The 16,871-nt window shown below is 36.1% G+C and overlaps 1 protein-coding gene across 1 annotated transcript in view; it reads left to right on the top strand.

Annotated features, from left to right (window-relative positions):
* The first annotated feature begins 6,862 nt into the window (after positions 1-6,862).
* Positions 6,863-16,871, top strand: part of LOC131992895 (collagen alpha-3(V) chain-like) — a 55,462-nt gene continuing 45,453 nt past the window's right edge. The window contains exon 1 of the mRNA XM_059358606.1: positions 6,863-7,271. Coding sequence (XP_059214589.1) covers positions 7,136-7,271 — 136 coding nt within the window. The 5' untranslated portion in view covers positions 6,863-7,135. The remainder of the gene's footprint in view (positions 7,272-16,871) is intronic.

Genomic DNA, 16,871 nt, shown 5'->3' with positions numbered 1-16,871 from the left:
AACTCAGACCCTGGTTGCCGTGGCAGCCATTTTTTAACCCTTTGATGCACAACATGTGTCAAAAATGACCTGCATTAATTATCATGTTATTTAATGTTGCTATGTGTTTCTGTGCTCTATCTTTTGATATCAACTTATTTTATGATTGAATATTCCAAGTATTCTTTAAATATCTTGTTTTTTATAACAACAGATCATTATTTCCATTTTGCCCCGTATACTTTATGAATAAAAAACGTTTTTATGTTATTACATAGCTAACTACTTGGCTAAGTAGCTTGCTAAGCTAACTACTTGGGCAAGACGTTAGCTAAGTAGTTAGCTTAGCAAGCTACTTAGCCAAGAAAGTAGCTAAGTAGTTAGCTTAGCAAGCTACTTAGCCAAGAAGTTAGCAAAGTAGTTAGCTTAGCAAGCTACTTAGCTAAAAATGGATATGGGTCACAAAAAGGGATTTTATTAAAAAAATAATCAAGGAAAACATAAAATTAGGATGTATGATGATCAAAAACATAAGATCGTTTCGTAAGATAGATATGATGATAAAATGAAGCCAAAGTTGCCGTGGACAGAACATCAGAACACCAACGAATTCATTTATTACAATAACATCCAGAGGCAATCTCAACATATTGTTGCATTTTCTGTAATTTGGGCCTGGGCACTAACAGTGTGAGGACCCTGTTTAAATTGGTCTGTTTATTATTATAATGGCAAACGAATCACGTTTTTGAGGGCTTTATCATATTCCAAAACTCACCAAATATGCCGAATATGTACGTATTTCATTGGTTTCAGAAATGGGCGTGGTTAAATGACCTACTAGCGCCCCCTAGAATTGGGCCTCTAAAACAGGTTTATCGCAGAGACCCGAAATTTGGTACATCCATGTATCATGGGAAGACGCACCAAAAAGTCTCAAGAAGCCATTCCCAAAAACGAACAGGAAGTCGGCCATCTTGGATCGAAAATGGCGTTTTAGACATTTTTCGCCATTTCCACGCCGCATACTTTAACAAACTCCTCCTACAGATTTAATCCGATCCACTTCAGACTTATTCAGTACCATCAAAAGGCCTTTGACATCAAAAGTTTTTAAAAGCTTTGCAGACCGTCACACTATGTGGGCGTGGCATGGCGGCAAAATATGGCGTTTTGGCATAAAACACAAGATCAAAACATTATCAAAAAACATATTTTCACTTCAACTTTTATGTGATTAATATTTGTGGTGCTGTAAACATGGTAACAGCAGCTTGGAGGCCCAGGTTCTATCTACTTGTAACATCTGGCATGTTCACATTCTGATGACCATGGCCGCCAATTTTCCAAGATGGCGGCCATGGTCATCAGAATGTGAACATGCGATGGAACAATATCCAGTCTTTTTCCAAATATATTAAGCTACATATGTACCAAATTTGGTGCCTTTTTATCACAAAATGAACAAGAGGTTAGCTATGTCGCCCCACTATAACTCATTTATGGATTTAAAGTCTGCCATGATACCGAAGGGACCAGTGAGTAATGTGATAAGAACAACAGGAGGGGTTAGAATAGGACTAGAGCCCAGTTTTCATGATCACGTTTTTGTAAATTGTACCAGATGTAAATTTTATTGAGTGCACATAGGGACTAGATATCTCTTTTCTGACGTGATGTGGCTGAATACTAAGTGCCTCGTTTTCCAAGATGTATTAAGATGCAGCCTGGTCAGATGGACTTGAATATACAGTAGACGGTGTAAGTATGTACACGGCTGAGAAAAAGTGTAGAGAACAAAATCTAGACAGAATGCAAAAAAGAAAAAAACACTTTTTGTACTGAATCTTGTGGTAGGTTTAAATCCGAATTACAGATCCAAAGTAAGCAATGTAGTGCATGCCGGGGTCTTGAACTTGTCGAAAAATAGTGTCTGTACTTTTGCTTAAGGGTGTGTGGTAAGCATTTGCCTTTCTCTTTCAAATATACTGCCAGCCAGTTGGTAGAAATGGTGTCTGAATGCAGAAAAGTGCCATTTTTTGATTTCGTATCAACAAAAATGTCTCATATTCAGAAACACTTGCCTCCTCCAAGCAAAGCATACAGTATATATCTCATCTCTGCCATATTTACCCAGACGCCTTGGGTCTCCTTTCTCTTGGTATCTCCTTCCTCTGAGAGCAGTATTGTGTGACCTGTTGTGTATTCACAGGTCCAATAAAGAGTTGTGTTGTTGCTGCTGACTGTTGACTTCTAATAGGGCTATGCAACAAGACGACACTTCATCTGCCCTGTAGCTTTACCCTCTGGATTCTCCAGGTTCAGGCTTTAGTGTGACTGCGACCAAATTTTACATTTATGTATGAAGAGTTGTAATTTGTAAATGTATAGTTATGATGTACAGTTAACTGACAACACAACACTGAGGCACAACTGCTGATATCAAAGCTGATATTTATGTGAATCACAGGGCATTTTTAAAGGTTGGCAAGTTGGCTGCATGACGCCTACCCAGATAGAATTACATTACCCAGAATATAAAACTGTTTTCTCTGCAGACTTGGGTCAAGTTGTGTTTGAAAATGATTTTTTTTTGTGGTTTTTAAACTTGCTTGCAAATCCAGATGAATAGTGATTTGAGTATGAGGGATTCTGTAGTGATAAATCATGTGAAAATGAGTCTAAATCAAGTAAAAATGAAGTAAAAACGAGTCTAAATTACTGAAAAAGTATTCTAAATGAAGTGAAAACGAGTCAAAATTAAGTAAAAACGAGTCTAAATCACGTATAGACAAGTCCAAATCAAGTTCAGCTATCTCAGCTATAATGTGATGATCTTATTCAAACGTAACGTACTGCAGAGTTTACACTTTATAAGAAATGATTTGTGTTTGTCTCCTGGAGCTCCAACACCAACAACCTGCTTCATGAGGCTGCAGCAGTTCAAGACGACAAGTCGGAATCAAATAAAAACGGGTATAAATCAAGTAAAAACGAGTTTAAATCAAGTAAAAATCAAGTAAAAAGAGTCTAAATCAAGTAAAAATTAGTCAAAATCAAGTAAAAGTCAAGAAAAAAGAGTCTCAATCACGTAAAAACGAGTCTAAATCAAGTCAAAATCAATTACAAATAGTCTAAATTAAGTAAAAATCTAGTAAAAATTAGTCTTTATCAAGTCAAAATCAAGTAAAAAGTAGTGATGTGCCAATGAAGCTTCATGAACCATTTTCCCTTATCTTCTGATCCCACTAGATGGCGCTCTATGTTTAAAGAAAAGGGCTCAAGAAATGGTAATTAAGTGAGAGAGCGCCATCTAGTGGACTCAGAAAATAAAGAAAATAGTTCATGAGGTTATTTATAATCGTGGTTTGAGTATGAGGGATTCTGTAGTGATAAATCATGTGAAAATGGGTCTAAATCAAGTAAGAAAACAGGCTGACATCAAGCTTTCAAGTGAAAGTACAAAAGTATCAGCATCAAAATGTACTTAAAGTATCAAAAGTAAAAGTACTCGTTATGCAGAATGGACCCACTCAGATTGTTATTTATGTATCCCATATATATTATTACTGGTAGATTATTTATATTGATGCATTTTTGTAAGCGCTTTAATTTAGTAAAGTAAATTTAGTTAACTACTTAATAGAATTTTATGTGGTTAAATTAAAAAAACAAGTCGAATCCCTTTAAATGTATTTTTTGTGTTTAATCTCGACCTGTAAAGTAACTAAAGCTGTCAGCTAAATGTAGTGGAGTAGAAGTATAAAGTTACATTAAATGGAAATACTCAAGTAAAGTACAAGTACCTTAAAAATTGTACTTAAGTACAGTACTTGAGTAAATGTACTTAGTTACTTTCCACCACTGGACCCGAGGCTGTATTTGACTCATTTCAATACCGTCGAAAAACATTTAAAATGCAGTTTTCTGGCATAAAACTTTAAAATTCAACAGAAAATAGCTTAATAGTTGTTGGTGCACATATATTATATATTATCTTATTATGTATTTTGTATCAAAATACAGATTAGATCAAAATAAATGACGAATAAATCTATCGGTGCTCTTCGTTTTGACTCCAAGCATCCATTTTCCTCCACTTATCCGGGGCCGGGTTGCGGGGGCAGCAGGATAAGCATAAATTATTTTCAAATATAACTTGATCCAAGTCTAATTTGTTCCCTTGTGTTTTAATTTCACTTCCCCGTTGTCTCATATTCGTGCAATCTATTTGATGGATGATCTAAAAAAGAGACATTTTAGACTGTAAAGTCTGAGTGTGGCTCCGTTCGTTGTCATGGTAACGTGATAGATTGCTTTGCTGTCTGACTGTGTGTGAACATTGCTGTAAGTTGCCATATTGGAGCAGAGATTTGTGTTCATCTATCCGGTAGATTTTTTAAAAAACATTTCCAGACCTCCAACGAGCCCGACATCAACAGGGTTGCCAGGTTTTACTATGACTGCCCCCTTCTGGACATGTCCTGTTTGCATGTTCTGAAATGAAAATGTGCATGTGCAAAAACAAAAAAAACAAAAAAAAGAGGCAATGTTTGACTTCATTAAGTCCATGATTTGTAAGATTTGTTTCCTGGTTGTATTTTCTGATTATCTAAACACACAAATGTATCTGTATCAGGTAAAGACAAAAAAAAAAAGAGCTTGAATAACATTTTATCAGAAAAGCACCAAAGTGGAAAGACGGCTCTTTGTCAGAAAGAGGTTCTGGAGTGGCTGAATCCTTCGCTGCCTGATCTGTTACTTGACTGTCTCTCCCACAGTCATTTCGACTGTACCTATAGATTTTATATGAATATAAGTCCTTGAATAAAGAGGTATGATTATGAAATTGCACCATGTTGCTCTGAAGATTGCTTTGAAATGTGTTGAAGAAGTTATGCAGAATCAAGAGTCTAAATCAAGTAAAAAAGAGTCTTAATCACGTAAAAATGAGTATAAATCAGGTAAAAATCAAGTAAAAGAATCTAAATCAAGTAAAAGTCGAGAAAAAAAGAGTCTAAATCAAGTCAAAATTAGTCAAAAATAAGTAAAAAAGAGTCTAAATTCAATCAAAATTAGTCAAAAACGAGTAAAAAGAGTCTAAATCAAGTCAAAATTAGTCTAAATCAAGTAGAAACAAGTCTAAATCAAGTAGAAACGAGTCTAAATCAAGTAAAAATCAAGTAAAAAGAGTCTCAATCACGTAAAAATTTGTCTAAATCAAGTAAAAAGAGTCTCAATCACGTAAAAATTTGTCTAAATCAAGTAAAAAGAGTCTCAATCACGTAAAAATGTGTCTAAATCAAGTAAAAACGAGTCTTAATCAAGTAAAAATTAAGTAAGAGAGTCTAAATTAAGTAAAAGTCAAGAAAAAGAGTTTCAATCACGTATAAAAGAGTCTAAATCAAGTAAAAATCAAGAAAAAAGTCTCAATCACATAAAAATCGATATAAACTATGAGTTTCACTTTCTGAAATGATTGACAAAAAATATTGAACTTTTTCACAATATTCTCATTTTCTTTTTTAAATGTACCTGTATATATAAAGCACTTATATCTGGTACTTTTTTTTAAATTGAGGGGTCTTTTCAACACAACCAATCAGCAAAGAGATCAGGATCATGTGACTGTTTATTGGTCATTTAGCTGCAGTGATAAAAAAACAAAAAAGGTGATAAAAATGTCTCCAAATCTGTCTTTAAACACTTGGGAAATGGATCAATCATCAATCAATCAGACTTTATTCGTATAGAACTTTTCATAAAAGAGAGATGCAACACAAAGTGTTTTACATAAAAAAGGAGAAAGTAATAATAATAATAACAATAATAATAATAATAATAACAAAACATAGAAACAAGTAAACACACTCAATCCCATTAAAAACAAGGAGAAACTGAGGAAACACTGGAGGCAGTTTAGAGATTATTTAGATTAAATAAATTAAAATAAAGTAAGGTCAAATAAAATAAAATACAAAATAAAAGTAAAGTAAATAATACGTACAATAAAAAGTTAATTAAAATATTAGTTTAAAAATATAAAAACAATAAATGAATAATTAAATTAAAAAAATATGTTTATATTTTTTTCTCTCTTCTCTTTCTTTTCCTCAATCAAATAATTGAATAAGCAAACAATTAAACTTGAATATTTATTTACTTATTTATTATTTTTATTTGCACTGCCTCTTGTAAAAAATGCATAAATGTGGCAGAATGAATTGAATATGTGATGAAGCTGCTAATATTTGTAATCTCATAGCCTGCAATAAAGTAAGAAAAAAAGAATAATTAATTAAGTAGAGCATGATAAAAAAAATATATAAATAGACTAATAAATAGTAGCAAATAAATAAATAAAATGAATAAATAAATACATAAGTAAATGAATGAATAAATAAATAAATAAATAAAAGAGAAGATGTTATAACACTAAGATGCATGAGCAGAAAAATATCTAAAAAATGGTTCAACTAAAAGGCAAATCAAAAAGATAAATCTTCAAATTAAAACCAAAGAATCAATTTATTCATCTTTAATCTGTGTAATTTTGTAATGGTAACATCCAATCACAACACAAATCAGTTTAAATGAAACATATGGCTTCTGAATCATCTAACCTGCAATAAAGTAATAAAAAAAAGAATAAGTAGAGCATGATAATAAAAAAATAATATATAAGTAGACTAATACATTTTAGCAAATAAATAAATAAATAAATAAATGAGAATATGTTATAAAATCTCTAAAAAATGGTTCAAGTAAAAGCTAAATTAAAAAGATAAATCTTCAAATTAAAACCAAAGAATGATCTTATTAGTTGCAGACGTGCTGTTAGACAGAATGGGTGGAGGCCCTGCTGGGTTCTAATTGGTCCAGATGACAGAGGGGGCGGGGCTTGTGTTGGCTCCTCTGATGCGATGCAGCTGCAGGAGGAGAGAGGAGCTGCTGTCTGAGGAGCAGGAGGAGAAGAAGAAGGAGGAGGTGAAGAGGAGGAGAAGTTAGTCGTTTGCGCCAAGTTTAAGAACAAAAACAGAACAATGTTCCTCAGTGTCTGACTCCTCGAGCCTCATTAGAACTGTTCCAGGTGCAGAACCAGTCTGGACTCTGGTTCTGCATGACTTTATGTTCATTCTAAAGGTGATTAAAGCTGATGAAGATGATGAAGATGTTCTCCTGGTTGCTATGTTGGACTCTTTGTCTCGTCGGGCTGGTGGAGACCTCCTCCTCACCTGGAGACGCTCCGGCGGAGTTTGGAGGCGAGTCCGGCTCCGGAAGTCTGCAGACAGGTAAGAGGGGCGGCGGTGCACCTGTGGATCTCTGTAGTCCAGCAGTTCTCAACCTTTATGAGTCTCGACCCCCAATCTAACATCATGTTGTCTCACTGAACACAATCTCACAGTTCAGATCAGACAAACTCAGTTGATACGATGAATTTTGGACAAATAATGAAGCAGACAACAACTAAAACATCTCTCTGTCTGTGCATTTATATATTTTTTATATTTTATTGTTACTTTTAATCTAAGTGCTTTGCTATCAGTTTAAAGGTCCATTCTGACCTCCTGAGTGTGTCACAGTCAGCTTCAAGCCAGAGACTCCTTGGAAAGTAACAACTTGATACTTTGGGATTTGTCAGAAAAGACACAAAATTACCCAAAAAAGAATCAAATTGACCACAAAATGACACAAAATGATCAAAAAAGACACACAATGACCAAAAAATTACATAAAATTAAGCACAAAAGGACTCAAATTGACCACAAAATGACCAAAAAAGACACAAAAAGACACAAAATGACCAAAAAGACACAAAATGACCAAAAAAAAGAATCTAATTGACCACAAAATGACAATGGTCAAAAAAGACACAAAACGACCAAAATAATTACATAAAATGAAGCACAAAAAGACACAAATTGACCAAAAAAGACACAAAATGACCAAAAAAAACCACAAAATGACCAAAAAAGGAAACAAAATGAATATAAAAGACACAAATTGACCACAAAATAACAAAAAAAGACACAAAATGACCCAAAAAAAAGGACATTAAATGACCAAAAAGACTAAAACACATGAACACATGAACACTTTAACACAGAGCTGACTTCCAAAATGATTTGTCGACCCCCAGAAATCATCTCGCGACCCTAATTGGGGCCGGGACCCCCAGGTTGAGAATAGCTGCTGTAGTAGAACACTAGTTGACAACAAACTGTGTCATTATATTTAGAAAGTGTAACATTCACAACTCCTGCAGCAGCTCGTGTTGCTCCTTCTGTTCTCAGAGTGAAACGAGGCTAATTCAGCGTATTAATAAATTCCTCTGAGTGTTTTACCACACACTTAACATTTTTACCCTACAAAGACTGAACTAAAGCCCCCAACACAACCCCCCTCAGAGAGATTTACTTGGAAGTAGAGTTACTACTGCAACTACATTAATTTTATTTTCATTAGCTAGAAATGACAAAACAGTTCCTGTTTGAATCTGCTTTCTGTTGGGTTCTTCCCTTTAAACTCAAGAAATGCTCTGTAGCTTCTTGTGCAGAGTTTTGTAGTTCATTTTATTAATATACTTGCATGCAAAACCTGAAATGTCCACCAGAAAATACTGATAGCTGATGTAAAAGTGTATTTCAAATGCCACTACTGTTGTTTCAAGAAATCACAAAATAATAAATGACTTAAGTAGGAAATGTCCAGGTGTAAATAATTAAATTAACTTGTTATGTGCATGGTGCAGGGTGAAAAAAATCTGTTCTGTGCACAATCTGCACAATATGGACCCCACCAGCAGGAAAAAGCTCTGATGCATCATATAGATGAATTAGTCCTCATCCTTGATTATGATTAGCATTAAGATAAAGGAGATCCAGATCAAAGTAATTAATGATATGGTACTGACATTTTTAAGTAAAATGCATCAATCTTGTGCACTTTGAGAGCTAATTAAGAGCAAAAACCTCACATAACATTTTGCACAGTTCTGTGATACTGTAATATAGAATCTCTAGAGGGCACATCATCATAATTTATTGTATGAAGGGGAACCCTAGAGGGCACTCAATAATTTTCTTAATTTGTAAAAGGCAGCCAATAAGGTACTTTCTCTCGTTTTCACCACTCTAGAGGCACTTTAGCAACACTTTTTCAACCATGGAGGCACCAAACAGGAAAAAGGGCACTAGAAGGGCACTCATTAAGGCATGTTATCAATGTTTTCAATCCTGGATGCTTTTTCATGTGTTGTGAGCTTGTAGATTGGCTTTTTAAAAAATGTATAGGTATAGATGTATATATTTAACCCGTTAAATGTATTTCACCCCAAGAGGGCTTCGCGACCTTTTTTTTTTTTGCACATGTGAAGAGCAGCCAATAAGGCACTTCCTCTTGTTTTCACCACTCTAGAGGCACTATAGCACTTTTTCAACCATGGATAACACAAATTCAGTTTTTAGACATTAAATCAAGAAAAGGTTGCCAGATTTTAAAAAAGATATCCTCTTTAGCAGATATGATGTACCTGTAATACATTTCCCAGCTCTCTCAGCCACATTTCAAATGTAGGAGCCCTTTCAGATTTCCAAGAGTGTAAAATTAACTTTCTGGCTAACAATGTTGAAAGGGAGATAGCCTTAGCTTCATCACTACTTTTTACACTATCTGGATTAGCCGCTCCAAACAACACAGTGAACGGGTTACATGGATGATTAAGGGCCTTAGTGAAGAACTCAAACAAGGATGACCAGAATGGTTGTAGCTTATGACACGAAAAAAATAAGTGGGATAGTGTTCCCTCTTCACTTTGACACCTGATACATTGGGGGGACACATCCCGAAATATTTTCTGTAGTCTTGAGGGAGAATAATGTAGTCTATGTACTACCTTGAATTGAATCAAATGATGTCTTGCATTGATTGAGCTACCATGGATATTGTTGATACAATTTTCCTCACTGTCACTCTTAATGAAACAGTTGAATCAAACAGTGTCATGTTAATCTCATTACAAACACCTGTTCCTTTCTTACTATGATAATTCCACATATCTGCTTTAATAAGGAGCTTTTATCCTCATATTATCCTCCTATTGGCTCCGTTCTCACCGTCCCCAGTATTCAGAGATGTCTCCAGTCATGCCAGGTGTGCTGATGCACTAATAACAGCTAAATCACCTGTGAAGAGTCTCTAACACCCAGTCATAACAGCACTCTGATGTATGAGTCAGATGCTATCAGCTGGAGCTCATTACATCATTTATTCACAGTCCAGATGAAAATCTTCCCTCAGTCCAACTTTGATGCTGCGACTCTAAAACCAGAATTCATTTCATGGTTCTCTGGTGTGAGTGTGAAGCCGCAACACGTGCAGACTGAGTGAATTAGTTTGTTTGGAAAGCAGAAGACGGAGTTCAGACCACAATGAAACAATGAGACTTCTTCCTGTTCAGGCCCATTGCATTTAATGGCTTCTCTTTTAATTGTTGTAACAGCTCCTCAAAGTAAAAGAACACCAATTAAGAACTGTTGTAGTTCATATTATCAGCTTGTTTGTATTTATTCAACATTAACCCTTTGATGCACAACATGGGTCACATTCATTCCCATGTTATTTAATGCTGCTGTGTATTTCTGTTGATATCTTTTGATATCAACTCATTTTATGATTGAATATTCCAAGTATTTTTTTAAATATCTTGTTTTTGATGACAACAGATCATTATTTCCATTTTGCCTCTCATACTTTATGAAGAAAAAAAGTTTTTTGTATTATTACATAGCTAACTAACTTGGCTAACTACTAAGTAGTTAGCTTAGCAAGCTACTTAGCTAAGTAGTTATCTTAGCAAGCTATTTAGCCAAGAAGTTAGCTAAGTAGTTATCTTAGCAAGCTATTTAGCCAAGAAGTTAGCTAAGTAGTTATCTTAGCAAGCTATTTAGCCAAGAAGTTAGCTAAGTAGTTAGCTTAGCAAGCTATTTAGCCAAGAAGTTAGCTAAGTAGTTAGCTTGGCAAGCTACTTATCCAAGAAGTTAGCTAAGTAGTCAGCTTAGCAAGCTATTTAGCCAAGAAGTTAGATAAGTAACTAATTGAATTTCCCCTTGGGAATGAATGAAGTAGTTTTGATTTGATTTTTTTTTTGAAGTAGTTAGTTTAGCAAGCTATTTACCAAATAAATTAGCTAAGTAGGTAGCTTAGCAAACTACTTAGCTACAAAATGGATATGCGTCATTTTTCACCTATGTTGTGCATTAGAAGAGTAGTGACAAAAATGGATTTTATTAAAAAATGAATAAAGGAAAACTAATGATGATGATCAAAAACAAACTAATTGAGGAAAACCTGGAATACTGAATGATGAAAATAATTTATTGCAAAGATAAAGAACATAAAACTCAAACATATCGGGTCACTTTAGACCATGTTGTGCATCAAAGGGTTAAAAGTCTATGCCTCATAAATGTAAATCCCTTTAAAACTAAAATCTGAGGTGTTTCATTAATGTGCTGTAAAATCTTCCAGTCACTCTGCAACCATAAACAGCCTTAACTTTATATTATTGCTGCTGTCTTTCCTCTCACTATGCACCTTTTATCCTAAAACCACACGGCTGGTGTTGCCAAACCCTTTAAATCAGTTTGAGCCAAGATAAAATCTCTCAGTGAATTAAAGTCTGACATCCATAAAGGAACACACACAGTTTTATTGATAACTTTCCTTTTACACGGCCCAAAAGAGATGTTTTGACTTGCTGACTACATCATGCACACGAAATGTCTTTCTGCATGAAACATATGTGGAAACTGAAGCCAAAACTCATCCAGCGTTATTAAATCAGGAGGAATGCTTTCATTCTGCCAGCAGGCTTCAATCACAACATGCTTCTCCACAGCCAGCTCTGTTGTCTCATCATTGGTTTTAGAGTCTGGATCCCCATTGTTTTATTAGCTCTGTTGGTTCAGTGACAGCTGCAGCGCTACATTGTCTCTCTGAGCTCCACTGGAGCTGTTTCATCCATGCATGACTTGTTGAAATTGATCTGAGATTGGAGCTCCGCCAGGCGCCGACGATGTCATATCTGGATTCCACAGCATCACACACACGTTTATTTTCCAGTTTGGGTTTCATCACTTTTCCTCGTTGCCATCTTCTGGCTGTTGGAGACCCAAACAGAGCTGTCAGAGAGCTGGGAACCAGCTGAGAGTTTGGATTAGAGCCCTGAGCTTGTTGATTGAAGCGGCCATGTTGAATGTTTTCTCAGAGTTACTGTAGATGGCAGAGTGTGAAAGTCTGGTGTAAACTTTCACTGGATATCTTGATACAGGCTGGTGCTTATGTAGCACCTGCTATAATCTACTCACATTTACTTTGTTGTTGTTAGGCTTTCTGTTCTGAATGTAGTTGAGCTTGTCTGGGATGTTCATAGCCATGGCGTAGGGCTGCACGATTATGGCCAAAATGATAATCACGATTATTCATCATGTTAGGTAAACATACAGTAAACATCTGTATTTTTATTGATCTACTTTTAAACAAACAACAGGAACAGTTTTTAGTGTCTGGTGCTTGTTGTAAACAAACAGAGATCGCTAAGTGAACACCTCCTGCAGCAGCAGCACATACACACTGTACTGCTACAGAGCTAACTGTTAGCCTGTTAGCACATACACACTGTACTGCTACAGAGCTAACTGCTAGCACATACACACTGTACTGCTACAGAGCTAACTGTTAGCCTGTTAGCACATACACACTGTACTGCTACAGAGCTAACTGTTAGCCTGTTAGCACATACACACTGTACTGCTACAGAGCTAACTGTTAGCCTGTTAGCACATACACACTGTACTGCTACAGAGCTAACTGTTAGCCTGTTAGCACATACACACTGTACTGCTACAGAGCTAACTGTTAGCCTGTTAGCACATACACACTGTACTGCTACGGAGCTAACTGTTAGCCTGTTAGCACATACACACTGTACTGCTACAGAGCTAACTGTTAGCCTGTTAGCACATACACACTGTACTGCTACAGAGCTAGCTGTTAGCCTGTTAGCACATACACACTGTACTGCTACAGAGCTAACTGTTAGCCTGTTAGCAATTTGCAGACTGGACACTAAGGGGTTAACATCCCCTCCGGCTCTGCAGCTGGGAGAGACTGCTGCAGGAGGACTCCTTCTTAAGAAGAGTAAGAACGAGTCTCGAAAAGTCTCCAATAACACCAGAAAAAGTCGCTGGATTTGTCTCCATTCGCTTTTTTTGAAAAATAGTCTCTAAGGGGTCTGAAAAGTCACCAAATATATCAACAAAGAGCAAAAAAGAGAGAGAATTTTTTTGTTTAGAAGTGTTACATAATTTATCCTGTTTTAAGAGTTAATTTCTTATTTTAAGCGTTCAACATGCTCATTTCTAGATTTAATAATCTTAATTTAATAAATCTTGTCAAGGTAAATTATCTGTCCATGCAGCAAGATCATTTCCCTCAGATTTACTGTTTGATCTGGTTTTTAAACACCTTTTTTTGCAGTCAACAACTTGAAGTGACTAGCAAAGTGCAGTAACTTGTTTCTAAATTGTCCAGAAACAGTTTTCTGACTCCAAGAGGAAATTATTCCAGCTGACTTGGAAATCAATCCGTCCTTGAACATTATGATAGTGTAATTATACATTTTATATCCCTGCAGCATGAACAGCTGTGGCTGCAGGCTTTGTGTTCTCATGTTGTGCATACGTACAGAACATCTTATTCTTTTAAATGCATCTTTTAGGATCTTGTGGTGCAGCAGAGCGTAGCTGATCACTAATCCATACGGATCAACATCACTATTATGGGCTGATCGCTGCGGATTAGAGCACATTGTGTCTTGCACGTTTTTATACCTAACACACATTCTAAATTCACTTTTATTGGTTGGATGTTTAAGATAGAATCTGATCCAAGTCTCACCCTATCATTATCCTGGTGATTATTTCTCTCTTTTGAAAGTTGTCTCCCTTTTGTTTTTGCTGATCATAACTGTGATACACATCAGCATTTTGTGATGTGACTCCAAGAAGGCCTGGAGGACGTTTTCTTAACATTTGGCAGAAATTCCCTTTTGCACTCAGTGATGAACCAGTTAGATTTTGGAGGCCAAAGGTCAGTCGTGTTGAAGATGCACTGATGTTTTCCAAAATTTGCCCTTGAGCAAGGCACCTAACCCCCCATGCAGCTCCCCGGCTGCAGTAATGTGCAGCCTACTGCTCCATGCATGGTTTGTTGACTTGTGTGTAAAAAAAGAAAAAAAAAAGAAAAATAGGATGGATTAAATACAGAGGTTGAATTTCCCCATTGTGGGATTAATGAAGGAAAGATCTTATCTCTTAATCTACAGTTGCATGTCTGCACAGACTACACAGGCTGGTTGGAAAAGGCATAAAACTGCTTTACTCCTGTTTTGTTCCTTTGCTGAAGGTTTTATTCTATGGATGAGGCAGCTCTTAGACCTACAGTTGTAAACTGATTTGTTCTGTGGTGTGAAAAACCATTATGTTTGATTATATTATTATTATATTATATTAGCATTATTACATTCGTGGGCGTTACAGAGGTCCATAAATAAATAGTAGTAACTTAACCCTTTGGAGTTTGGGGCTATTTTGTTGGTTTTTGACTCTTTTTCATTCTTAAAGAATGATCACCATGCCATGCTGGTATCATATTTTTCAGCACAACCTCACCTGATTATTATTTTGTAATTTTGACTTACTGGATCAACATTTTGAAACACAAAAAACACACAAAAACACACAAAAAACACAAAAAATAGCCCAAAATCCCTGTAAAACAGTAAAATCATGTTCCACTTGGTGGTGGTGGTTTTAACCTTTGCTGAAAAAGAGTTGAGGCTCTAAATGTGACATGGAAACTTTTGGAAAAGTCAAAACTTTAGAGTTGAGCTGACAGCAGGAAACATGGTGCTGAACCTTTTTACCTCATGAAGAAGTTTCTGGACTCTAGACGGTTAACTCTTTGTACAGTGAACAGTGGTTAAGAAGGATTTTGGGCACTGTTGCCTCCTTTAAACCTCTGCAGCTCCTTGAATTTAGCATCAGGCGTCTCTGTCACTTCCAATCCATCTATAGATCCAACCATCCATCCATCGGTCCAGTCAGCCATGATATGTGAGGAGTAGGTTACTGTAACCTCTGACTCTGAGAGATAGTATCTCTGGAGCACAACATGCACAACAGCTGTTGGGAGAAGTCGTGTGATGTTTGAAGGAGGTGTTTCTGTGTCTGAGTGTCTCCATCCACTCACCTTACTGCTGCACAAACTCTTTCCTCAGATGTGGAAATTGCTGACTAACCTTGCTGACCTCCTGTTTGAGTGTATGTGGAGCTCTGACAGTGTGAGTCTCGAGTGCACACTTTGGGAATTTGGGAAGGAATCATTTCACAGACTGTGTTTTTGATTATCCAACTTCAAAAACTCTTTTCCCTGCTAACAAAGGGGCCTAAAGGATGTCTGCTACATGAAACCACACAGAAGAAACCTTCAACACTACCAGCCTGGGCGATATATCGATATAAAAGATGTATCGATATATTTTTAAATGTGATATGGAATTAGACCATATTGCATATATCGATATAGTCATGGAAAAAATGATTACACCACCCTTGTTAGGGCCACTATTGTTATACTGTCTGTCCACCTCTGGCTGCTGTCACTGTTCCAGGACCTTCTACAGCGGCAGTTAATTCTGTTGATTGCTCTGGAATTTCTGGCCTCGAACAGAAAGCATTTTTGGCAAAACCATAATACCTATCATTGATCCGACTTCACTTTGAGCGTCCTGAGTTCTTCCTGAACGTCTACATATGTTTTTTGTGAAGAAAAATGAAAAAATAGCTTTGTTAGAGCGATCTAAAAAAACTGTTACATCTCCCTTTTTCAGAAATCTTCCTGCGTTTTTAATATGGGAGCCAATGAGGCTGTTGGTGGTGTTGGTGGATCATCTGTGCGTCCTACGCCCAAACTATAACTCTGACAGCTTTACCAGAGGATTGTGAGGGAGAAGACTAATTTTCCTACGTTTCTATGTATAAATTATTTCTGTAGAGTGGAATTTGCGGCCTGGAGCGCAGTTTTCAAATTTATTTTTTGACAATTTTTTCTCTCCCTCTACACTCTGGCGATGATGTCACACACTGTGGCACGAACATTCCGTGCAATACACACCCATTATAATCTCAGAATTTCTCCAAAAGTGATCATGGTCATTGAACAGGGATTGATAAAAAACTATATGACCTATCGAAACCTGGATTAATACACCGATACACAAGACTTGTGTCTACTGTTTAAAGTTTAAATGGAGTCTCTAGGTGAAATTATGCCGGAGAAGTAGACGTTTAAAGATCTCCAATTATTGTTCTTTTTCGCTCATTTTTTGTCGGCCGTCCCATTCATTTCAATGCAAAATTTTTGGCAGTTTTTTATGACTTACGTCGCGAAAAAATTAGTATTCTGTAGAGAAAAGTAATAGCACACCGATCCCGATCAAACAGCATGTTTTGATATATAATTAGCGGGACGAAATTACGTCCAAAAGAGTAAGAAGAAAAAATCCACAGTATTACATAACAACAGGTCTATGAAAGTGGGTTTTAAGAAGTGATTTAACAGAAGTTAGTGACTCTGAGAGCCTTATCTCCTCTATTTAAAGTCTAAATATGAGCTTAACTACATTTTTCAAATACCACTTTTTCTTTTCTGGATGCTTGATCCACTCGATTTCTGAACCTAAATTCAAACAGTGGTAAGAAGGTGTTATTTTATCTACAAATGTGATAACCAGATTGTTAAAAGCGTAAAACAGAAGTCTGACAGATACA

The sequence above is a fragment of the Centropristis striata genome, chromosome 19 (genome assembly GCF_030273125.1).
Source record: "Centropristis striata isolate RG_2023a ecotype Rhode Island chromosome 19, C.striata_1.0, whole genome shotgun sequence".
NCBI lineage: Eukaryota > Metazoa > Chordata > Actinopteri > Perciformes > Serranidae > Centropristis > Centropristis striata.
This window is presented reverse-complemented; position numbering and strand designations above follow the sequence as displayed.